The sequence below is a fragment of the Prionailurus viverrinus genome, chromosome B4 (genome assembly GCF_022837055.1).
Source record: "Prionailurus viverrinus isolate Anna chromosome B4, UM_Priviv_1.0, whole genome shotgun sequence".
Lineage (NCBI taxonomy): Eukaryota > Metazoa > Chordata > Mammalia > Carnivora > Felidae > Prionailurus > Prionailurus viverrinus.
The window spans coordinates 2,039,425-2,063,564 of record NC_062567.1 but is presented as its reverse complement, the minus strand read 5'-3'; the positions used below and the strand labels follow the sequence as shown (position 1 = coordinate 2,063,564).

The 24,140-nt window shown below is 40.9% G+C and overlaps 1 protein-coding gene across 1 annotated transcript in view; it reads left to right on the top strand.

Moving 5' to 3' along the window:
• GDI2 (GDP dissociation inhibitor 2) overlaps positions 1-24,140 on the top strand; it is a 33,593-nt gene that overhangs the window by 5,547 nt on the left and 3,906 nt on the right. Inside the window, exons 2-7 of the mRNA XM_047867617.1 lie at positions 2,892-2,999; positions 5,885-5,984; positions 9,599-9,733; positions 17,445-17,643; positions 17,879-18,010; positions 23,886-23,985. Of these exons, the coding sequence (XP_047723573.1) occupies positions 2,892-2,999; positions 5,885-5,984; positions 9,599-9,733; positions 17,445-17,643; positions 17,879-18,010; positions 23,886-23,985 (774 nt within the window). The remainder of the gene's footprint in view (positions 1-2,891; positions 3,000-5,884; positions 5,985-9,598; positions 9,734-17,444; positions 17,644-17,878; positions 18,011-23,885; positions 23,986-24,140) is intronic.

The window sequence follows — 24,140 nt, the reverse complement described above, 5'->3', positions numbered from 1 at the left end:
AAAGTCTCTACAGCTCTGTTACCCAAACCGTGGTCCTTGGACCAACTGCTTCTGCAACACCTGAGGGCTTGCTAGAAGTGCAGAAGGCTAGGCCTCACGCTGGATATGCCGAAGCAACACCTGCAGGCCAGCATGATCCTAGGTTTTGTTTTGTCGAAGTAGGCTCTAAGCCCGGCGTGGGGCTCGAACTCCGTGACCCCGTGACCTAGAGTTCATGCTCTACCAGCCAGGCACCCCTGCCTAGCGTGATCCCCAGTTGATTCTCACCTTTGTTAGAGTTTGGAGCGGCGGTGCTTTCATAACCGTTCTTGAAACTGGTCCTGGACCAGCCTCATTAGTGGTCTCTCAGCCTGGTGAGAAAGGCACGCTCCCAGTCTGGTGAGAAAGCCCCAACCCAGTTCTGGGGATGGAAGCCCCACAATCTGTTTTAACAAGCCCTCCAAGTGATGTGGATGCAAAGTGAAGTCTGAGAACCTGCTTAGAATTGACGTTTCTCAGCCCTTCGCGGGTGATGCTACATGGGAAGCACACGCTGAGATCCATCCACTGCTTGCAGGGTTAGACCTTCTGTAAAGGTCCAGATAGTGAATCTTTTAGGTTATGCCGGCTATGCAGTCTCTGTCACAACCACGGTTCTACTGTGGGACCGTGAAACGTGCCGTGGACACTATGTAAATGAATCGGAATGGGTGTTTCCCAGTAAATCTTGATGAAAACCGCGTGCAGGCCGGACTTGGCTCTTGTACCTTGGGGACTCTGCTCTGTGGCAGTGAGAATAAGTGAATTTCAAGAACACACAAAACGTGGGTGGATCTTGTAAACATAATGTTGGATAAAAGGTGTATATACAAAAAAAAGGTATACTGCGTGATTCCATTTATTCTGAGTTTAAAAACCAGCAGAACAAATCTTTGCTCTTAGAAATCATGAGAAGGGGTGGGGGGTGTGGTTGTGACCGGAACAGGGCATGAAGTGGCCTTCTGGAGGGAGCACTCATAGTGTTTTGGTTCTTGATCTAAATAAGAAATGATACACCCTCGTAAAGTGAAATTTGAACCTGATAAGAACTTAAAACCTTTCAAAAATACTAAAATGAATAGACAATATTATGGAATAAAATTTGAAATACTTAAGAATTTTTAAAATAAGGTATCAGAGTCAGACTTCTAGGGGAGTGAGATTGTTCTCTGCTATGTAGGGTCTTTGGGGTAATTTTGAAAAGCCCTAGGATTTGTGATGATACATGGAATTTCCTTTTTCTTTTTAAAAGATAAAGCCCTGATCACCAAAACCATGCTACAGGTTTTGAGTGAATGTGTAACCCATCTCTGGGTTTCTTCTCATTAATTCATTTATCATATTCTTCTTTAATTTTTTCCTTTTTCCCCTCCATCCTGATATGGTGTATCTTAGTATATTCATGTTTCATTTACCTTTTTCCTGAGAGTAGTCATTTATAATTCTCTATTTGTTGCCACTTACTAGTGCTTATTCTGGATGCTTCCTTTAGGGCTCTGGTTCTCAAACTCTTTGACTTTGGGATCTTTTTACACTGAAAAATTAAGGACCCTGAAGAGTTTTGTTTATAGTGGTTATGTTTATCAATATTTATCATTAGAAATCAACACTGAGAAATTTAAAAAATTTGTATTAATTCACTTAAAGATAGTAATGATAAACCCATTACGTGTTAACATGAATAAGTTTTATGAAGTATGACTGTATCTTCCAAAACAAAAACATTGTGAGAAGAGTATTATTGTTTTACATTTTCTGCACATCTCTTTAATGTGGAGAATGTCTAGTTTTAATGTCTGGCTTAAAAGCTGAATTTTCACCTGCTTTGGTGTTCAGACTTTTGTCAGATACCAGCTGAAGTATCTGAAGAAAATCAAGCCTCGTAACAGATGTGCAGTGGGAACAGGGACGAGTATTCTAATAGCCTTCCACAAGGTTGTGGATATTCTTTGATTTATACCAAAATATTAGTGGCAGGTTGTTTTTTTTTTAATATTTGTTGTAGTATGAAATCTGAAACCACATCTGACATATATCTAGGTCTGAGTAATAGTTTATTGGTCAGTTGTTCTTTCAAATAAAAATGATGATCCATGAGGGGTGCCTGTGTGGCTCAGTCTGTTAAGCATCCAGCTCTTGATCTCCGTTCAGGTCATGACCTCATGGTTCGTGAGATTGAGCCCCATGTTGGGCTCTGCACTGATGGTCTGGAGCCTGCTTGGGATTCTCTCTTGTCTCTCTCTGCCTCTCCCCAACTTGTACGGGCACTGTCTCAAAATAAATTAAAAAAAAAGATGACCCATGAACAAAGAAGTGGTTAGTTCAGCATACACATCAGTTGCACAAATGGTTTTCCTTGAGCCAGAGTTACCTTATGTGGACTTCCCATTTTGTCACACAGTATTAAAATAAAATGGTGGGCATTCAGTGGTGTATACTTAACAGGTAATTTTTTTTTTCCAACAAAGGTAATTTTAATGCTTCATAAAGGACACGTTTGAGTAAGCCAGCCTTTTTTAAAAACTGAGTACCTGGTGGTGGCGAATATAATGAGTAGTGCAGAGTGGGGCTACTGTCCTAATTGTTCTGTCTGCCGTTGGTCTTGGACCATTGGTGCTAATGCTAGCGCAGTGGACAAATAGTGAATACTGTCTTATCGTTATGAAAATAGTTCTAACCTTGAGGCCCACGGGGGTCCACAGACCACTCTTGGAACCCTGGTCACTTTGGGCTTTGTCCTTAAGTCATATATTGTACATACTAAGTATTAATTACTGAAAGAATGTTTAATGAGGGGCTTTAAAAAAAAAGTAATGTTCAAAACGTGCTGTAATGCTTTACTTCTTTTGAAGATACTTATGCTTTTCCTGTAGGAATGCATCCTGTCAGGTATAATGTCAGTGAACGGAAAGAAAGTTCTTCACATGGATAGAAACCCATATTATGGAGGAGAGAGTGCATCTATAACACCTCTGGAAGATGTAAGTATTAAGTTACTTGTGCCTTTCATTCTTCGAATCTTTGACTTGTGAATCTCAATTTCACTCCTTATAGATAGGTTTAATTTTGTTTTATTAAATAGATTATCCGTAACCTATTTTTTCAAAAGGGGCTGCTAGTTTAGGGCTTGTAGAAATTTAAGTTGTGACCTTTCCTGCCATCTTGGAGCAGTTACCCGTTATCTCTTGAAGCTAAAGGTATAGACTCCTGATGGATATCTGATATATGCCAAGCACAGTGCCAGTGTTTTCCACTTGGTTTTATGTATTCTCCTAGTTACTTGAAGAGGTATTTTTATCCTCAGTTTTCAGGTGACAAAATAGTCTGTGTTGTTACAACCCCAGAGAAGGGCTGGGAACCTAGGTTATATGACTCCAAAGGTGTAGTCCCTTTTGCTCTACTGCCCTGCTTCCTACTTTTCTAGAGCATGGGCACAGGAAGCATTTCCAAAGTGTGTTTTACTAAAAAAAAAAAAATCGTGAGAGCAGATGCCTCAAGGGTGAGGAAAGGCAGAGTGATGTAGTGTGGAGGTGCCCACAAGGGCCCCTGATCACCGTGTAGTGTTTTATTTCTTAATCTGAGTGTTTTAAAAATGGATATTCATCTCCTTATTGTTTTCTAATTTGTACCTATGTGTTTTAATCAACTCTTCTATTTTTGCTTCTTCTCATGATAAAACAAATAATATTTAAATATTTAAAGCACACACAAAAAGTGTTTTACTAACTTTTTCTCTGTGAGGTTTGTTCAACATCCACACGCATGGATATGAGCTGTACTGTATTTTATAGGAGATCTATAGACATCACCAATTACTTTAAATAATGACTGATAAAATAGACTTCATATTTTTATCAAAAATTTTTTCTGTATTCAGGCCTACAGAAAAGTAGAAAGAATAATAACAATGGATCAACCTTCCATCTGGATTTAGCGGCTGACATTTTTCAATATTTGCTTTGTCTTTTTTGTTACTGGGTTGAGTCCTTAGAAGTAATAGACATCATGATACTCGACCTGAATCTTTCAGCATTCACTGGCTAAGAATAGCATTCTCCTATGTAATCATGGTATCATTCGTTACCATGTTTAAGAAAATTAACCGTAATATCCAGATCATACTCAAATTGCCCACTGATGCTAAGAATGTCTTATATTGTGTATGGTGGTGGTTTTTGTTTGTTTGTTTTGTTTTTTTAAATGTTTATTTTTGAGAGAGAGCACGTGTGTGCGAATGAGCTGGGGAGAGGCAGAGAGAGAGAGACCCGAGAATTCGAAGCAAGCTCTTCACTGTGTGTACAGAGCCTGACTCGGGGCTCAAACTCAAGAACCATGAGACCATGACCTGAGCCGAAGTCGGACTCTTAACTGACTGAGCCACCCAGGCATCCCCCCGCCCCTCTTTTTTTGAACCAGTTTAAACATTGCCTTTAGTGTGGTTTCTCTTTATTCTCTTAATCTACAAAAGTCTCCTGACTTGTTTTTCCCTTTTGAAAAGTTCAAGCTAGTTTATAATAAAGCATTGCTGTGTACCTCATATTGCATCATATCAGAGGCACATAATGTCTAGATTTCCCCACTGTTCATGATGCTAAGTTTGACCCTAGTTAAGGTGATGGCCACCACATCTCTCCATTGAGAATAATCCGTAGAGTGGTACGTTGGCACCATTCCTTCTACACTTAGTACGTTTATTAATCTTCAATAAGATGAGCAAGCTGCCTTTTTTCTCCCCCAGTGAATATACTCAAGGACTTGGGGATTTTTATGAGTAAATATATACCAACTTTGTCTATTCCACATTAACAATAAAATCCATGAGTTCAAGTGAATATTCCCAAATTTTAGACTGAAAGCTTTCTTTCTTTCTTTCTTTCTTTCTTTCTTTCTTTCTTTCTTTCTTTCTTTCTTTCTATGTTTATTTTTGAGAGAGAGAGAGAGAGAGTGCAAACAGGGGAGGGGCAGAGAGAGAGGGAGACACAGAATCCCAAGCAGGCTCCAGGCTCCGAGCTGTTTGCACAGAGCCCAACGCGGGGCTAGAACTCAGGAACTGCGAGATCATGACCTAACTGGAAGTCGGATGCTTAATTGACTGAGCCACCCAGGCGCCCTTGAAAGCTGCTGTTTATCTAGATCTCCTACTCAACTCACTTATATACATTATAAATTAACTGGAACTAACTTTGTCTTGTTTGATTTGAAGAATCCAGAATTTAGTTTTAACTCCTTACATCACTACAGAAGCAAAAATAAGCCATTTCGGGCGCCTGGGTGGCACCAGTTGAGCATCCGACTTCAGCTCAGGTCATGATCTCACGGTTTGTGGGTTTGAGCCCCACGTTAGCCCTCTCTCTGCCCCTCCCCTACTTGTGTGCACGTATGCGTGCGCTCTCTCAAAAATAAACAGTAAAGAAAAAGTAAGCCTTTTGTTAGCCTTTTATTCAGGCGAGAATGAGTTTAAGTGATTGCTACAGGAGCACCTGGGTGACTCAGTCTCATGGTTTGTGAGTTCGAGCTCAGAGCCTGCTTCAGATCCTCTCTGTCTCTGCCCCTCCCCTGCTCGTGCATGCACTCTCTCAAAAATAAATAAACATTTAAAAAAAGATTTCTACAAATAAGGGGTATATCTACAGAGCTATGTGTCATTGACAAGTTGTTTTGTGTTATTACTTTCCTGCTAGTAAGAAATACTACCCCTGTAATATTTATCATTCCTTAGTTTAGTAATATATTTAATTTAGATGTGTATTGGAACTTCTCTAAAAATTTTATCTGATAAAAAATGACATGCCCTTGTTACATTGAATAGTTGCATAGCATAACGAAAATTTTATTACATTATGGGTAATTTTTGTTTTGGTTTTAGTTATACAAGAGATTTAAAATACCAGGAGCACCACCAGCGTCAATGGGGAGAGGAAGAGACTGGAATGTTGACTTAATTCCTAAGTTCCTTATGGCCAATGGTAAAGAATTCTAACTGAAATTTATGCCATTGAATCTGGTTTAAAAGTAGAAACTAACTCTTGACAGAGAGTATTATTCCAGGTATGTGAAAATAGATTTCGTTGAATGGCAACAGTTTGGTGAGTATAATATGGTCCATTAGAGGCATCTGGAGTCCATAAAAATGGAGGGGGAGGGTGACTCCTTTGTAGTTGGTTCTGGAGGCGCAAACTTAGGATGTGGCACAGACTCTTCTTAAGGGGCTTTGGTGATGGTCTTAGATAACTGGGCCTTCAGAAACAGGGTTTTTTCTAGTTTGGAGGCTTTTAAAACTTTTTTCTCCACATATTTTCTCATTTTTAATTAGAAGGGCAAAATTGCTATGATATTAGTGACTTTTTCTTAAATGACATCAAAAAACCAAGTTGTTGGTGTGAAGTCTACGGCCCATGTATAAAATGAGCCACCCTTTCCCTTTTTTGGCGTTTTATTTATTTTTTTTTTTGGTTTTGAATTTATATTCTACAGTTCTTTGCTTTCATTCTTTTTAAGTACCCGCCACCGCCCAAGTAATCTCTACTCCCAGCATGGGGCTTGAACCCACAACCCTAAGATCAAGAGTCACACATTCAGGAACACCTGGGTGGCTGAGTCAGTTAAGCATCCGACTTGGGCTCCAGTCATGATCTGGCAGCTTGTGGGGCTCTGTGCTGACATCTCAGAGCCTGGAGCCTGCTTTGGATTCTGTCTCCCTCTCTCTGCCCTTCCCCTGCTCACACTCTGTCTCTCAAAAATGAATAAGTGTTTAAAAAAAAAAAAATCACTCTACCGACTGAGCCAGCCAGGTGCCCCTATAGTTTCTTTTAATGGAAAGATTTTTGAATTTTCTCTGAAATTTAAAGTTACCTTTTTGAAATTCTTTTGAAGTAAATTATAAGCACTTTTCAAATTACATAAGTAATGAAATCATTTTATTAAAATTAGAAAACACAGATAAGCAGAAAGGAAGTAAAATTTATATAACCAGAATCTCACCATCTAGAATTATGGTGAATATTTTGGTATATGACTTGCCAGGCTGTGTGTGTGTGTTGAACCTCACTGTACAGCCCTAGAAGTGTGGGGATCAAGGCAGTAAGTTCTTAAGGCTTTGATTTTCTATTGCCCACTGTGACTCTCACCAGAAGACTGTGAGGCTGCACCTTTCCTAGTACCTTTATCAGTCGTAAATATTAACTCATTTTAATTTTTGTCACTTTGTCATACCAAAAGGCAAAATAATGGATTTTTAAAAAGTATCTGAGAGTAAAATGATTTCTAGATGTTTATTGGCTTATATATATATTTTTTAAAGTTTATTTTTGAAAGAGAGAGTGCACACATGCACGCACATCACGGGGCAGGGCAGAGAGAGAGAGGGAGAGAATATCCCAAGCAGGTTCCGTGCTGTCAGTGTGGAACCCGACATGGGGCTCGATCCCACAAATCATGAGATCGTGACCTGAGCCAAAATCAGGAGTCTGAAGCTTAACCTTAGGCTGAGCCACCCAGGACCCCCGGCTTTCATAGTCTTTAGTGAATTGGCCAGCCTTATGCTTTGTATATTTTTCTTTTGAGGTTTTAAAATATTTCCTTATTGATATGAAAGAGCTCTTTATAAAGGCTATTGAATAAATACTCTTTTAATGAATGTTGAAGATCTCTTTTCTGGTTTGTGATTGGCTTTATATGTAATTGTGTTATAGTTTTCTTTCATACACAAGCTTTTAATTTTCATGTAGTTATATAGGTTGATCTTTTTATTCTTTTTGATTTGGAAGGGTATGTTTAAAATTTTTCTCTTTACCTCAAGGTTAACAAATACTGATATTTGCTATCACTGGTTTTATAGTTTTATTTTTTCACTGTGTAAGTAAATTCACCTATTTTATAAGTTAATTTACCTGTTATCCTGTTTGAGATTAAGCCTCTTTACTTTTTTTATTATTCAGTAATCTCTACACCCAATGTGGGGCTCAAATTTGTGACCCTGAGATCAAAAGTCTCATGCTCTGCTAACTGAGCCAGCCAGGCGCCCTTTCTGTTATCCTGTTTGAGATCTAGAGATTGAGATTTATTTTTTAATTTTTATTAAAAAAAATTTTTTTAATGTTTATTTTTGACAGAGATCATGAGCGGGGGGGGGGGGGGGGGGCAGTGAGAGAGAGAGGGAGACACAGAATCCGAAGCAGGCTCCAGGCTCCGAGCCGTCAGCACAGAGCCCGACGTAGGGCTCGAACTCACAGATGGTGAGATCATGACCTGAGCCGAAGTCGGATGCTCAACCGACTGAGCCACCCAGTTGCCCTGAGATTTATTTTTTTAAATGATTATTCAGGGGGCCCTGGGTCACTCAGTTGGTTAAGGGTCCGACTTCGGCTCAAGTCATGATCTCACAGTCTGTGAGTTCGAGCCCTGCGTCGGGCTCTGTGCTGATGGCTTGGAGCCTGGAGCCTGCTTCGGATTCTGTGTCTCCCTCTCTCTCTGCCCCTCCCCTGCTCATGCTCACTTGCTCGCTCTCTCTCTCTGTCTCTCAAAAACAAATAAACATTTAAAAAAAAATCTTTAAAATGGTTATTTATTTGTCCCTCAATACCATTTATCTTTTCCACTTTTATTTGAACTTTTATAATATATTACATTTTTATATATGGGTCTCTTTTTTCCCCTCTAATTTGTGGGCTAATTAATGTAACTGTACAATTTAATATTTGCTGCATAAAGCTGAAACTTTGTTTTTTGTTTTCAAAAAAAATTCTTTTGATTGTCCTGGTGTTTTTATCCTTTCGAATGAGCTTTAAAATAATTTGGTTTCTCAAAGAAGTTTGCTGTTTTTAGTATACCTAAATTTCTTTTGTTTATAGACAGGTAATATTTCAAATTGTATGCCTGGTTTATTCTTTATCTGAAACTAATGTTCATCTCATACAAATTGAATAATACAAACTGAATGGCACAAATTCTTGAAAAATTTTCCCTATTAGTTGCCTCCCTTTATTTTTTAAAAAAAATTTTTTTCAACGTTTATTTTTGGGACAGAGAGAGACAGAGCATGAACGGGGGAGGGGCAGAGAGAGAGGGAGACACAGTATCGGAAACAGGCTCCAGGCTCTGAGCCATCAGCCCAGAGCCCGACGCGGGGCTCGAACTCACGGACCGCGAGATCGTGACCTGGCTGAAGTCGGACGCTCAACCGACTGCGCCACCCAGGCGCCCCTAGTTGCCTCTCTTTAAAACATAATAAGAATTTAAGGAAACTCAGACCTATTTGCAGTAGTACTCTAATTCTAAACTTCATATGTACCTCTAATAATTATTAATACAGATTTTACAAAAGCAAGTTGATAAAGTTATTAATCTTGAAGTTGTAACATTAAAAAAGATAGTTCTAAATATGCTAAGCAACAGGTATGCGTTCTGATTGTCCCATGTGGAATGTGGCATTGGAGACTTTTTTGGGCAGGAGTTATTGGACAATGTTAAGAAAAAACTAGGAGGCCATCAGTACAAGCCAACAATAAATGTACTTTTATTCCTGCTAGTTTTTGGAGGCAGTAAGATTTAAGTTACGGTTGGAATTGTGGGACTTTTCTAGGTCAGCTGGTGAAGATGCTGCTTTATACAGAGGTCACCCGCTATCTGGATTTCAAAGTGACCGAAGGGAGCTTTGTCTATAAGGGAGGAAAAATCTACAAGGTTCCTTCCACCGAAGCAGAAGCCCTGGCATCTAGTAAGTAATTTTATTTTATTTGCTCAGAATAATGAGATTTTACAATGGAAGGGAATCTTAGAGATCAAATGTAACGTCCCCTGTTCTGACACCCATCCACTCACTCGTCCAGTCAGCAGTGTTTGCTGGATGTGCGTTAAGTGCCACACACTGTTCGGGGCAGTTGCTGGATCATCAGTGAAGAGGACGTTCAAAAACCCTGCCTTTGGAAGCTCAGAGAGAGTTGAAGTGACTGTGCGTCCCATGGAGCTTGTGGCCTGTGTAGGTTCCCAGTGCTTGTTTCGTAGGAGTAGTTCGGAAGAGCTGGTGTTTTTCTGAGTGTTTCCTGTGCGCTGGGCTCTGTGCTAAACACTTCACGTTCCTTTTCTTATTTGGAAGAATCTTCTAGATGAGAGAACTCAGACCTGAGGTCAAGCAGGTAAGCAGCAGGATTAGGAAGGAAACTCTAGAGGAATCTAGAGCCTGTGAACTTAATCACAGTGCTAAGCTGACCACCTTCGCCTTACTGTCCAAACTGCTGAGAAAGAAAAGAACTTTGTTCTGGCGAAACTAATCTTCTAATTGGTGCTGTTGCCGTCCTCTGAAATCTCTTTTTTTTAGGAATTTCTGGTGAGTATGGAGTAGATTTAATTCTTTGCCCAAAATTATTTCGTCTCTTGGCTCAGCGAAAGATAGATAACCTGTTAACATTTTCTATTCCTGCCTCTCTTAAATAGCAAACACTTTCCTAAGAAAGATATTCTGTCTTTGAAGTTGGGCGCCTGGGTAGCTCAGTTGGTTAAGCGTCCGACTTCGGCTCAGGTCATGATCTCGCGGTTCTTGAGTTCAACCCCGTGTCAGGCACTGTGCTGACAGCTCAGAGCCTGGAGCCTGCTTCAGATTCTGTGTCTCCCTCTTTCTCTGCCTCTCCCCCACTCAACACACTCTCTCTCTCTCTCTCTCAAAAATAAACAAACATTAAACACAAATAAAAATAAAGCTGAATTGGTGGCGTAATCATGGGTTAGAAATTATTCTAAATGACAGTTTTATCTAAATAACATGTTTTCATAGAAGTAAGAGTTCAGCAGTATGAAGAGTATCTTAAAGTTTGTATTCTAAATTTTTATTCTCTCTTTGAGCTCTTACATATGTTAATTGCTTTAGTTACCTCCTTTATTGAACACAGATTGAAGGACTTACCTTCTGGCAGTTCTGTTTTTCTGATTTGATTTTTTCAAATATGGAAAAATTTATATGCCTCGAAAGTCAAAATTCAGAAGATGTATTTTAGAGTCGTCTTCTGTTCTACTCCAGTCCTTCTACCTTGATGGTCATCTTTGTTTTTGGTTTTTCTTTTTTTTCTTTCTTTTAAAGTTTATTTATTGTGAGGGGGTAGGTGGATAGAGAGTGGCGAGAATCCCAAGCAGTATCTGTGCTGTCAGTGCAGAGTGCCACGTGAGGCTTGAACTATGACCTCATGACCCGAGCTGAAACCAAGACTCAGATGCTCAACTCACTGAGCCACCCAGATGCCCCATTCTTTTTTTTTTTTTTTTTTTTTTTTTTGAGAGAGAGAAGAGAGAGCGAATGTGAACATGAGTATGAGCAGGGGACGGTCAGAGAGAGAGGGAGAGAGAATCCGTGCTGTCAGTGCAGAGTCCAACGAGGCCCTCGAACTCATGACCCTGAGATCACGACTTGAGCCGAAACCAGGAGTCAGCCGCTTAACTGACTGCGCCCCTTGGGTGCCCCTCTGGTTTATCGTTCTCCTGTTTCTTTTTCCAAAAATAAGCAAATATGTTTATGTATCTATTTTTATGGTTGGATTTATTGAGGTATAATTTACGTACAGTAGAATATACCTGTTTTAGTATACAGTTTGATGAATTTTTACCAGATCTCTACCTTAACAGCAACTGGCTTTCTATTAATGAGTAGGATCTTGAAGTCAAAATGGCAGGCAGGAAAATACTCGGCAGGGGGGCCTGGGTGGCTCAGTCAGTTAAGTGTCCGACTTTCGCTCAGGTCATGATCTCATTGTTCCTGAGTTCGAGCCCTGCATCGGGCTCTCTGTCAGCACAGAACCTGCCTCAGATCCTCTGTCTGCCCCCCGCCCCTCCCCCGCCAGTGCCCGCTTGCTCTCTCTCAAAAATAGACATTTAAGAAGAAAATCCTGGGCACAATGAATGGGATGAGGAAAGTTGTAGAAGTGGGGAAGTTCAGTAGAAAGATGAAAAAGAACAATTTATCATTTTAATAGCTAACGTGTTTGGACATTATGTACAGGCATGCGCGTACCAAGTACCTCAGAGGTGTTGTCTAACTTTCTATAGCCCTTTGCTGTCACTCTGTGAGATGTGGGTGCTGTTGTCTTTATTTTACAGATGGGAAAACGATCTTTTACAGGTACACAGGTGTGAAAGAAAAGCTCGAAGTAGAGCTCATGACTGATAGAACTGGTGTGAGGCCAGATTTGTCTGACTGTCTAGGACCCTGCACTCTCAACGTATATTCTATATAGTATAAAAATACAGATTTTTAAAAGAAATTCTAACAAGTATCATATACTCTGTAGTCCTTTTTTTTTTTTTAACGCTAGTTTCCATCCCAGTTTTTTCTCATATAATATGCCACTCTTTGCCACTTTTCTGTGGAAATTCTGATTTGTCAAGATTAGCCTGTGTGTAATTGTGTGGCAGCCAGACTAGACAAAGTACTCCAGGTGTCGTCTGCTCGCTCAGTGTCCCTGAGACTGTTTCTTTTCTAGAGTGTGTTACTGTTAATGTCACCTGAGTTTACGTTGGCTTTTTAGGAGCCGTGTATGCTGTTCTTGTGATAGTTGATAATATCAAGTAAAACCTTAAGGTTCTAGTAAATACCTGTTGATTGGTCAAGCATTATGTTAATCAAACAGTGACATGACAGGTGTATCTTTGATTTCTGAAGTAATGTTGAACGTACGTATTCAGAAATGTTTGGAGAAGTTTTCATGAACGGCTTTGAAATGTGTCTGGCAAAGTCTTCTGTCTTCACTTAAATCTTTATTTTCACTCTTAACTGCAGCGAGCCATCTATTTATGTAGAGTACCTTCTTTTTCTTTCCTTTTTTTTTTTTTTTTTTTTTAATTTATCTTTAAAAATTTTTTAGAGAGGGACAGGGAGAGAGAGAACCTCACGCGGGCTGTGCCGCAGCGTGGAGCCTGACCCGGGGCTCCATCCCAGGACCCTGGGATCACGCCCTGAGCCGAAATCGAGTTGGACCTTTGATGGGCTGGGCCACCCAGGCGCCCCTCTATAGAGCACCTTTGACAGCAGATCACCTTTACCATTGCAGCGCTGAGGTGCTCTCAGGGCCGTGGCTGTCTGTAGGGGACGTGTCTGCTGTGGGACCCAGCTAGGGGTGTGGAGTGCGGGCATGTACGCCCACCGTGAGGATTCTCTGTGGTGTCCTCTACTTTAGGAGTGTTGTTTCGACGCGAATTCTACTCTCTGTCAAAAATTCTATTGAAGAATTCAGATTCTTTTTTAATGGAAATATAGTTGTCACACATCGTTGTCGTAGGCGCACAGCATAGTGATTCAGCAGGTCTGTGCTGCGCCCACCGCAAGTGCAGCCACCGCCTGTCACCGCACGGTGCTCGTACAGCACCAGTGACTCTTCCCTGGGTCGTGTCTTTCATCGCTGTGACATGTACGTTCCACAGCCGCAAGCCTGTACCTCCCAGTCACCTTCACACACTTGGCCCAGCCTCCCATCCCCTCCACCCCTGACAGCCATCAGTTTTCTGTATTTGTGGGTCCGTTTCTGCTTTTTTGTCAGTTTGTTTATTTTGTTTTTTATATTCCACATATGAGGGAGATCATCCGGTATTTGTCTTTCTCTGACTTCACGTAGCATCAGACTCTCTAGGTCCGTCCATGTTGTTGCAGATGGCAGGATCTCATTGCAGTTTTGATCTGCGTGTCCCTGATGATTACTGACTTTGGGCATCTTTTCTCGTGTTTGTTTGCCATCTGTAGGTCCTTTATGGGAAAAGATCTATTCAGGTCTTGTGCCCATTTTTTATCAGAAGTTTGTTTTTTTTGTTTTTTTTTGTTTTTTTTGGTGTTGAGTTGTGTAAGTTCTTTATGTATTTTGGGTATTAGCCCCTTATCAGGTATATCATTTGCAAATATTTTCTCCCATTCAGTAGGTTGCCTTTTTGTTTCATTGATGGTTTCTTTCGCTGGGCGAAAGCTTTTTTATTTTGGTGAAGTCCAACATGTAGAAAACTGTTGCTATGGCCAATGTCAGTAAGAAATTACTGCCTATGTTTTCTTCTAGGAGTTTTATGGATTCCTGTCTCACGTTTAGATCTTTAATCCATTTTGAGTTTATGTTTGTGGTGGTGTTTGTGCGTGGTCCAGGTTCATTCTTCTGCGTGTTGCCGTCCCGTTTTCCCAACACCATTTGTTGAAGAGACTAGACTGTCTTCCCCCCGCTGGATATTCTTGCATCTATTGACATAGATTAGTTCTTCATAAAGGTGTGGCTTTATTTCTGTGCTCACTGTCCTGTTCCACTGATCTCTTTTTCTCTTTTTGTGCCAGTACTATACTGTTTGATTATTAGAGTTTTGTTGTAAATCTTGAAATGTAGCTTTGTCTGTCTTAAGATTGCTTTGGCTGTTCAGGGTCTTTTGTAGTTTTGTACAGATTTTAGTACTATGCTAGTTCTGTGAAAAATGCTGCTGAATTTTTGATAGGGATTTCATTGAATTTGTAGGTTGCTTTGGGTAGTATGGACACTTTAACAATATTCTTCTAATTCTCTATGATCAAATTTTATACCTGTTAGCTAATTGCAAAGCTTGTATTTATTGTCTTAAAACTGTTCTGGATATTGTAGCTTTTTGTATTTTAAAAGTCTTGATATAAGTGTAATTTTTGGAAACCTCAGCGTGAAAGTGAAAGAAAGTAAAACAGTATTTACAGTCTTTGAAATGATATTCAAACGGTATTCTGGAAACTGAGTATTTTGGAAAAGGATTTTTTTCTAACCCGCTTACGTTATGGTTGAACATTTTTTCTTATATATTGTATATCCAGTACGTGAACAGGTTGACATTTGAACTCTCTTACATTTGCTCTCATCAGACATTGTGTGGATTGAGTGGGGAGCACTTCTTAACATGCCAGGTGCCCTTCTAGATTTCGGGCAGGGAAGGTTCAACAGAAGGGGAAAATAAAAAATACTTTGTTATTGAGCTTACATTGGGAGACAGGCTATAAATAAATAAGGCAAGTGTATCCGTTGGTGGTAATGCTGTGCAGAAAGATGAAGGGAGGTGGGGGAGGGCACAGTTTTAGTGTGATCAGGGAACGAAGGCATCGTCAGAGAAGCGGCTGCAGATTGGACTGTCTTATATTGGCTATCTTATTTTCACCCCTGACAACGAAACAGAAGTGTGGTGCTGATGTGGTCACAGGGTATTTCTTTTCAGCCTTAACTTTTACTGTATGTGCATTGTCCCGTTTTTCAATTTTATGATTTTTAAAAATTTATTAATTCTTTGTAAGTAAGCTCCACACCCAACATGGGGCTCAGGTGTGCGGCCCTAAGATCAAGGGTTGCATGTTCTACCGACTGAGCCAGCCAGGTGCCCCTGTCCCATTAGTTTATTTTTTTATAAGTTTTATTTATTCATTTTAAGAGGGGGAAAGAGAGCGAGGGAGAGTGCCCAAGAGGGGGAGGGACAGAGAGAATCCTCAGAAGGCTCTGCACTGTCAGCGCAGAGCCTGATGTAGGGCTCCAACTCACAAACTGTGAGATCCTGACCTGAGCCGAAATCAAGAATCGGCTGCTTAATCGACTGAGCCACCCAGGCACCCCATAAGTACAATTTTAAAATGTTAAGTGTAGTCAGCTGTCATTAATAACCTCAAGACCATTTTAATTTTTAGTTTTGTTTGTTTTGACGATAGTCTTGGGGAAAATAATACTCAAAATAGTACACTGTTCAATGGGACTTTATTGCTTTTATTATTTATTTCTTTAAAAAATTTTTAACGTTTATTTTTGAGAGAGTGCGCAGGAGAGAGTGCCAGTGGGTGAGGGGCAGAGAGCGAGGGAGACCCAGAATCCAAAGCAGGCTCCAGGCTCCGAGCTGTCAGCACAGAGCCCGACGCGGGGCTTGAACTCACAAAGTGCAAGATCATGACCTGAGCTGAAGTGAGATGCTTAACCTACTGAGCCACTAAGGTGCCCCTTATTTTTTATTTTTTTAAAGATTTTATTTTTAAGTAATTTCAGTAAACTGCCTTTGCAAAACATTTTAATTTTTTTTTTTAATGTTTATTTTTGAGAGAGAGAGACATCACAAGCAGGGGAGGGGCAGAGAGAGAGGGAGACACAGAATCTGAAGCAGACTCCAGGCTCTGAGCTGTCAGCACAGAGCCCGACGTGGGGCTCGAAACCACAAACCGTGAGATCGTGACCTGAGCTGAAGTCAGATGCTTAACCGACTTGAGCCACCCAGGTGCCCTGTGCAGAATGGTTAAATGTTTGATTTTAGCCCCTACCACAGACTGTGAATCTGTGTTTGGAATTTGTAGATCAGAGTCCAGTAGCTAATCCTCAGGACATTTGCCATCATGTGACTTAAGAATCCATTTCTTGGGGGCACCTCGGAGGATGAGTTTGAGCCCCTCATCAGGACTGCTGTCAGCGTAGAGCCTGCTTTGGATCCTATGGCCCCCCCTCTCTCTCTCTGCCCCTACCCCGCTTGTGCGCTGTCAAAACTAAATAAACGTTTAAAAAAAAAAATCTATCTCTTACCAGGTTTCTGTGGTTTTCCAGAATATTTACTGATCATAATGTTAAAATGTGCACTCTGAAACTAGTATTTACATTTTCTTGATACTTCCCCATATTTAGTTTGTGGGAAAATACTCTGCTCCTGAGTGGTATTGAACAGGTCTTCTCCAGCCTCTTGATAAAGCATTCCACACCCAGTGTGGGGTTCGATCTCACAACCCCGAGATCAAGAGCCCCACGTTCTACTGACTGAGCCTGCCAGGTGCCCGAGAGTTTATTGTTTTTTAAGGTAGCCGTACATACAGTTTAGGAAAGGGGAAGAAGGCCTTGTCTTTCTAGAAGCTGTATACTCTAGAAGGAATACTGACTAGTAAGCTGAGGGTTTAGAAACTAGTAGTTCATACCTGTCTCCTCATCTTTATTTTAGTGTGAAAAGTGGCTGATTATCTAGGAGTTTATTGAAGTAAGTGATTGGCAGCATAATCATCTTTTCTGTGAAATTCTAGAGGGAATCGTAGCACACAGGATAAAGGAAGAACATTCAGAGTTTTAGGCAGTTGGCTGAGTAGAGGTCACAGTTGTCCAGAGGAGGACATTCGGGTGGATGCCCTGGTGAAGGATAGTTTTTCGGGGTCCTGTTCACCTTGTGCCTGATGAGAGACACGATTACGCATATTACCTTTAGTTAAGTACTGGTTATAATTACTTGTAATTGTAAAATTGAAGACTTACTGACTGATCTGTTGTCATTATGTCGGTCTATTTTAAAGGGTAGTGGAGGTAGAAGCCGTGTTGTCTGAGCTCCTGTGTCTTAAGTCTCACGTTGCATTAGCAGAGCCTCAGATAATAACGTGGCACGTTTCAACTTGCCTCTCACGCTCTCTTTTCCTCAGAGTCCTAGTGTCAGTGTTTGCTTTTTGACAAATTCTTTAGGCTTAATGGGACTGTTTGAAAAACGTCGCTTCAGAAAATTCCTAGTGTATGTTGCCAACTTTGACGAAAAAGATCCCAGGACTTTTGAGGGCATCGATCCTATGAAGACTGCGATGCGAGATGTGTACAAGAAATTTGACTTGGGACAAGATGTCATAGATTTTACGGGCCATGCCCTGGCACTTTACAGAACCGATGAGTAAGTTTTTTGCATTTTAGATTTGTATTTTTCTTGAAACTGTCGCTGAATTTCTCACTTCTCCAAAATGAAAATTCTAACAAAACAAAGATAACCGTGTTATATTATGAAAGCCTCTAGCTATAAATTAGTGGTATGGAAACTTTGCCGTAAAATAGGAAAGTAGGGAAATGAAATCACTTCAGAAAAAACCCTTTGAGTATTTATTTTCTAATATTTATTTCCTTATTTCTAGCTATTTAGATCAACCATGCTGTGAAACCATCAATAGGATTAAACTTTACAGCGAGTCTCTGGCAAGATACGGCAAAAGCCCATACCTTTACCCTCTCTATGGCCTTGGAGAACTGCCCCAGGGATTTGCAAGGTGAGTGCCCGTCGCTGCCCTGATTGCCGACACCCCGGTGACTCCGGGTCCCCTCTACAGCGGGGGTGCGTGACATGTGGTTGTGAGCGATGAGGTGAGAGGTCTGGGAGCCAGGAGATGCTTTCTATTTTTATTGTCGTAAGATTTACACATAATGAAACCGCCCATCTACAGTTAAAAAATTAGTTTGCCGTCAGACCTGTGTAACCAATGCGACAATCAAGAGAAGAAAACCTTTGGTCCGGGAAGTCCCCCTGCCGCCGCCTCACGACAGCCATCACCCCCACGCCGTGCGCTCTGTCACCGTACCTGACTTGTGCCTGTTCTGGAAGTTCATATAAAGGGAGTAACAGAATATGTACTCGCTTGTGTCTGGCTTTTGCTTCATGATCTGTCTGAGGTTCATCTGTGTCGAGGCATGTATTTTAGTTCGTTTTAAAAATACTGAGTAGTTTTCCATTATATGAAAAACACAGATGCGGCACAATTTCCTGTGAGTGGGCGTCTGGGTTGTTTTCACTTTGGGGGGTATTCTGACCGAAACTACGATGGACTTCCGTGTAAAAGTTCCTGTGGACATAGGGTGTCGTTTCTCTTGGGTAAGTGTCCGGGAGCGGCACCGCCGGCTGACCCGGAAGGTGTACGTTTGACTCCAGGAGACGCGGCCAAGCCGCTCGCCGGAGCGCTCGTGCCGTCTGCACGCTCCGCAGCCCGTGCGAGTTCTTGTCGCCCCCGCTTCCTTGTCCGCACTTCGTGTCGTCAGGCTTCCCGGTTTTACTCACCCACGTACGTGTGAAATGCAGTCTCCTTGGGGCTTTGATTTGCATTTCCTGAGAACTAGTGTTGATCCCCTGGCCATTTGTATACTTTTGTGGTGTTGGCGTCTTTTTGCACGTTTTTAAACGTTCGTTGGGTTGCCTCGCCTCTGGCTGATTTGTGGGAGGTCTTGTATTCTGGCAGCGTGTCTGTCAGAAGTCCGTATTATACGTGCTTCCTCCCAGTGAATGGCTTCTCTTCTGATAAGTGCAAGTTTTAAATTTTGATAGTATATCCAGATTTTTGGCTGTGTTTACTGCTTACTCGGTGCTGTTTAAGAAAGCTTTGCCCGCCTCAGCACAAAGATAGGGTCTGATGTCTTCTTCTGGAAACTTTATGGTTTTAGCTTTATGTTTAAATTTCTCATTCATTGTAAAATAATGTCGGTGTATGAGGTGAGGTATGGCTTGAAGTTCGTATCTTTCCACACTGATGTTTAGCTGTTCTGGCACCATTTGTTGAAAACACTTTCTTTTCCAGCTGTGTTGGTGCCTTTGTGGCAAATCGGTTGGTCATAGATACGTATCGGTTTTGTTCCATAGGTTTATGTTTCTTATGCTGTTGCCACAGCATCCTCATTAGTGTAGTTTTATGTGAAGTCTTGAAATCAAGTAATGGAAGTCAGCTCCAATTTTGTTCTTTTCCAACATTGTTTTGGCTCTTCGGTAGGTCCTTTGTGTTCCTACATACATTTTTAGAACAGCTTGTCAATTTCTAGAAAAAAAAAACGCTGAGGTTATCATCGCAGTTGAGTTTAAAGTATCTTAATGTGGAGTTTTGCAGTCCGTGAGCGTGCTCTCTCCGTGTATTAGGTTCTCTTGGAGCAGTGTTTGTAGCTTTCCTTGTAGAGATTGAGCACCTTTCTTGTTCAGTTAATCACAAATAAGCTATTTAGATGCTGCTGTTAATGAAATGATTTCCAGTTTATTTTACAGTTGTTTGCTGGTGGAATACCTGGGTGGCTCAGTCGGTTAAGCATATGACTCGATTTCTGCTCAGGTCATGGTCTCATGGTTTGTGAGTCTGAACCCCACGTCAGACTCTGCGCTGTCAGCACGGAGATGCTTGGGATTCTCTGTCTCCCTCTCTCTCAGCTTCTCCCCCACTGGCGTTCTCCGTCTCTCAAGATAAATAATAAACATAAAAAAAAGTAAAGTTCTTTGCTGGTGACAATGGACATCCTTGCTTTATTTATTATTAAATGTTTTCTATGGGTTTTTATAGGTGGCTTTGTTGAAATTAATTCCTCTTTCTTGGCTTGCTGAGAGATTTATTATGAATGGATATTGACATTGAGTTAATAATGCAGGTTTTCTTTTTATGCTGTTATTATGGTGAACTACAGATTTATTTTTTGGATATTAAACTAACTTTGCATTCCCAGGGGAAACAACACTTCATGATGTATTTTTCTTTTAATTTATTGTTGGATTTAATTTGCAAGTGTGTGTATGTGTGTGTAAACACACATAGGAATTGAAAATGAGGCTACTCAAATGTCCCGTTGCTTGTTTCATCAGTTGTGTTACAAGAAATTTGACCATTTCAAATGAATTCTTGAATTTTTTAAAAAATTATTTATTTTTGAGAAAAAGCGAGTGCATGAGCACAAGTGGGGGAGGGGCAGAGAGACAGAGAGGGAGGGGGGAGAATCCCAAGCAGGCTCTGTGCTGAGAGCGTGGGTCGTGACACGGGGCCAGTACTCACAAACTGTGAGATCGTGACCTGAGCCAAAACCGAGAGTCGGACGCTTAACCGACTGAAGCCATCCAGGTGCCCCTCTTCTAGCTGTTTAACATTGAAACAGATCATTGATTTTCACTTTCCTTCTCTAACATGAGGATTTAAAAAAGTCTCAAAGTTTCTCTCTAAATATGTAGTATTCAGAATGGTACCCTATCTTTCCTGTTTTTCTTCTTTGATCCTTGGGTTACTTGAAAGGGTAGCGTTTAATTGCTAAACATTTTGAGATTTTCCTAAATAGTGTATTGCTACTCCTATCTAATGCAGTTCTGCGATGATCAGAGAATAAACTTGTAAAATTTTAATCTTTGAAATTAAGGCCTAATTTATGGTCAAATAAACGATGTATTTTGGTGAATGGGTGCGCCCTTGAAAAAGGAACGTACATTCGGTGTGTGTTGGGCTCAGTGCTCGGTAAGGGTAGCTGGGAGAGCTGCTCGCACGTGTGTTCTTCCGTGTTCTTTTTCGAGTTCTGTTAGTGAGAGGGAGTCTCCCACCAAGAGAGTGGATTTACTTATTTCTCAATTTAGTGCTGTCAGTTCGTACTTCATACATTTAGAGTTCTTTAACAAGGTGAGACTCGTTTCTGATTTGTCTCATGCTAAATACAACCTTTCCTGCTTGCTTCCTGTTTATATTTTTTCCCCATTCTTTTACTTTCATCCTTTGTTTTTATACTGAAGTGAGTCTCTTAGAGACAGCATATGGTTGAATATTGCTTTTTTATCCAGTATGACAACCTTGGCCTTTAATGGGATTAGTTCGGTTTATGTATATTTAATTATTGATATGGCTGGGATTGGATCTGTTGCTTGTTTTCCTTTTTCCTCCCCTCTGTTTCTATCCCGTTTCTGTTCTTTTCTCTTTTTGGATTAATCAAGTCTTTTTTTACCATTCCAGATTAATCCCTATACTGGTTTTGTAGCCATGCCTCTTTATTTTTACTTTTTTAGTGCTCTGCAAATTATCATATGCATCCTTTATCAGTTTGGGGTGGATATTGTGCTACTTTGCATAAGATAGAACCGCTTCGCAACACCTTTAGTCCATCGTTCTCCTTAGTGCTCTTGTTGCCTGTAATTTACGTCTACTCACTAAACTCCACAGTGCAGTGTTACAAGTTCTGCACTAAACAGTGTAAAGCGGAGAGAAGGAACAGTAATCATTTTACCACGTTGCCATCCGTGTTGCTCTTCTTCTCGTAAATCCTTGTTTCCATGTGGTCACCTCTCTGTCCAGCCCTTCTGTGGCATTCTTGTAGTTCGGGTCTGCTGGTGAGGGGTCTCCGCTGGCCTCGGTCTGAAAGTATTCTGTCACCTTCATTTTTGAAGGATGTTTGTCAGCTTGAGATTTTTTTCCTTCCGCGCGTGACAGCTGTGGCTCCCTCACTCGTGTCTGCTGTTCCTGCTGAGAAGGTGGCCGCCCTGTCCTCGGTTGCTGTGTCGCTGTGTGGAATGGGGTCTTTCCCTCTGGCTGCTTGCAAGATTCTTTCTGGTTTTTGGCGGTCTCGCTAGGATTCGCCTCTGTGTGGTTTTGCGTGGGGATTTGCTGAACTGCTTGGATGTGTGAGTTAATCGTGTATATCAAATTGGGAATTTTATAATTGTCCTCTTCAGATGTTTCGTCCCATTTCCTCTTTCTCTCCTTCCGGGACACCCAATTCGGTGCATGTTGGATGCTTGGTATTACTTCAACAGGTCACTGAGACTCTTTGCTTTTTTTTTTTTTGCTTTTTTTTTTTTAACTTTTGTTCTCTCCATGCTTCATATTGGATAATGCCTATTGATTTGTCTTCAAGTTCACAGGCTCCCTTTTTTATTTCCAAAAGCCTATGAATCCCAGTCAGTGAGTTTTAACTTTGTTTTCTGGTACTGTACTTTCTATATGTAGAATTTCTAGTTTTTTAAGTATAGTTTTTTTTTTATATGAGATTCTGTTTACTCGTTTTGATCCTACTGGATACATTTATACTAATCTTCTTTTAAGTTTATTTTGAGAGAGAGAACAAGTGGGGGAGGAGCAGAGAGAGAGGGGGAGAGAATGAACCCAAGCAGGCTGCACTGTCAGCACAGAGCCCAGTGAGGGGCTCAGTTTCACAAACCGTGAGATTGTGATCTGAGCTGAAATCCAGAGTTGGACGTGTAACCGACTGAGCCACCCAGGCAGGCGCCCCTGTGCTAATAATGTGTTCTTGAATGTCTGTTTGAATGAGGATGTTTGTCCTTGAATGTATACATAATAGCGGCCTTTTACCCCTGCATATGTTAACATCGGTAGGTAATCTGGGCATCTGTATCGATTGCTTTTCCCGAAATCTTTACTTTGGGTCACAGTTTGTCTCTTCACATGTCTGGTGATAGTGGATTGCAGACTAGACACATTGATTGGCACGTTTTAGAGATGCTGGATTCTTTCTCTGAAGAGTGTCGATTTTTGCTCAAGTGGGTAGTTAAATTATTGGCCAGGCACCTTGAGCTTTTGAGGCTTGAGTTGACACTTTGTTGGATGGGGAGGGCGTGTTGTGTGTGTGTGTCTTTGGCTTAATCTTTAGTCCTGCTGTGATGAGGTGTGATCCTCCTAGGGTTTACAGTGGAAAGCTCAAGATGTGCAAGGACCAAGCTCTCTAATGTGGCAGTTTCAGACTTCAAACCCATTTGTCCTTAAGGCCCTCAGCTATAATCTCGGCTCCGCTCTTTTCGCCTTCTGGCTGTTGCTTTTGCTGGATTTCTTGGAATCTCTCAGGTACAAGCACTTTCAGAGTTAGTTAACGATTTGAAGAGATTTTATAGATTTGGTGGCTGCACTTTTGTGGATTTCCTCTCACAATTTTCATCTCCTTTGACAGCCCCAGATTCTGTCCTGTGGCACCTTGAATCAGTAAGACTGCTGGCTTTCTGCTTCGTTCTAGCCGCGCTGTTACAGGGATGGGGAGAAAGGGGTTCCTTCGGGGGGAGAGCCATAGGAGCCACAAAGGATCTCGCTCGTTCCTTCAAGTCTCTTCTCCAGTGTCAGTCTGCTTTTTTAGTCACTCTCCAGGGCCTCCTGATTGGTTTTGTTTGTTTTTTTTAGTTCAGTTTTATTTATATGCTGGAGGATTAGCATAAGCACTTCAAAAGGACTTGGCGTTCAGGACTGAATGTGAGACTTCATGGTTTTGACTCTATCTTGTAAATTGTTGCTTTAATGACTTTTAAGCTAATACCTTCTAGAAGGAAATTGAGCAGATATACGTTGCCTGTGTAACTCACAAAGATCTAAGAAAGGAGACTTTAGTCGTGGACACAATTATAAATTATAATTTCAAACATTTTTCTAGGCTAAGTGCTATTTATGGTGGTACCTACATGCTCAACAAGCCAATTGAGGAAATCATTGTGCAAAATGGAAAAGTGATTGGTGTGAAATCTGAAGGAGAGGTAAGATCTTTTACAATTTAAAAAATACCATGTTTTTTTGAAGGAGATGTTATTTAACATAATGTAGAATGGACATTGATGCTAGATTCCAGACTACATGTGGTTTCTTTATGGCAGGTTGTCATTTGTAATGACTAAGGACTAGTTAAAGATGT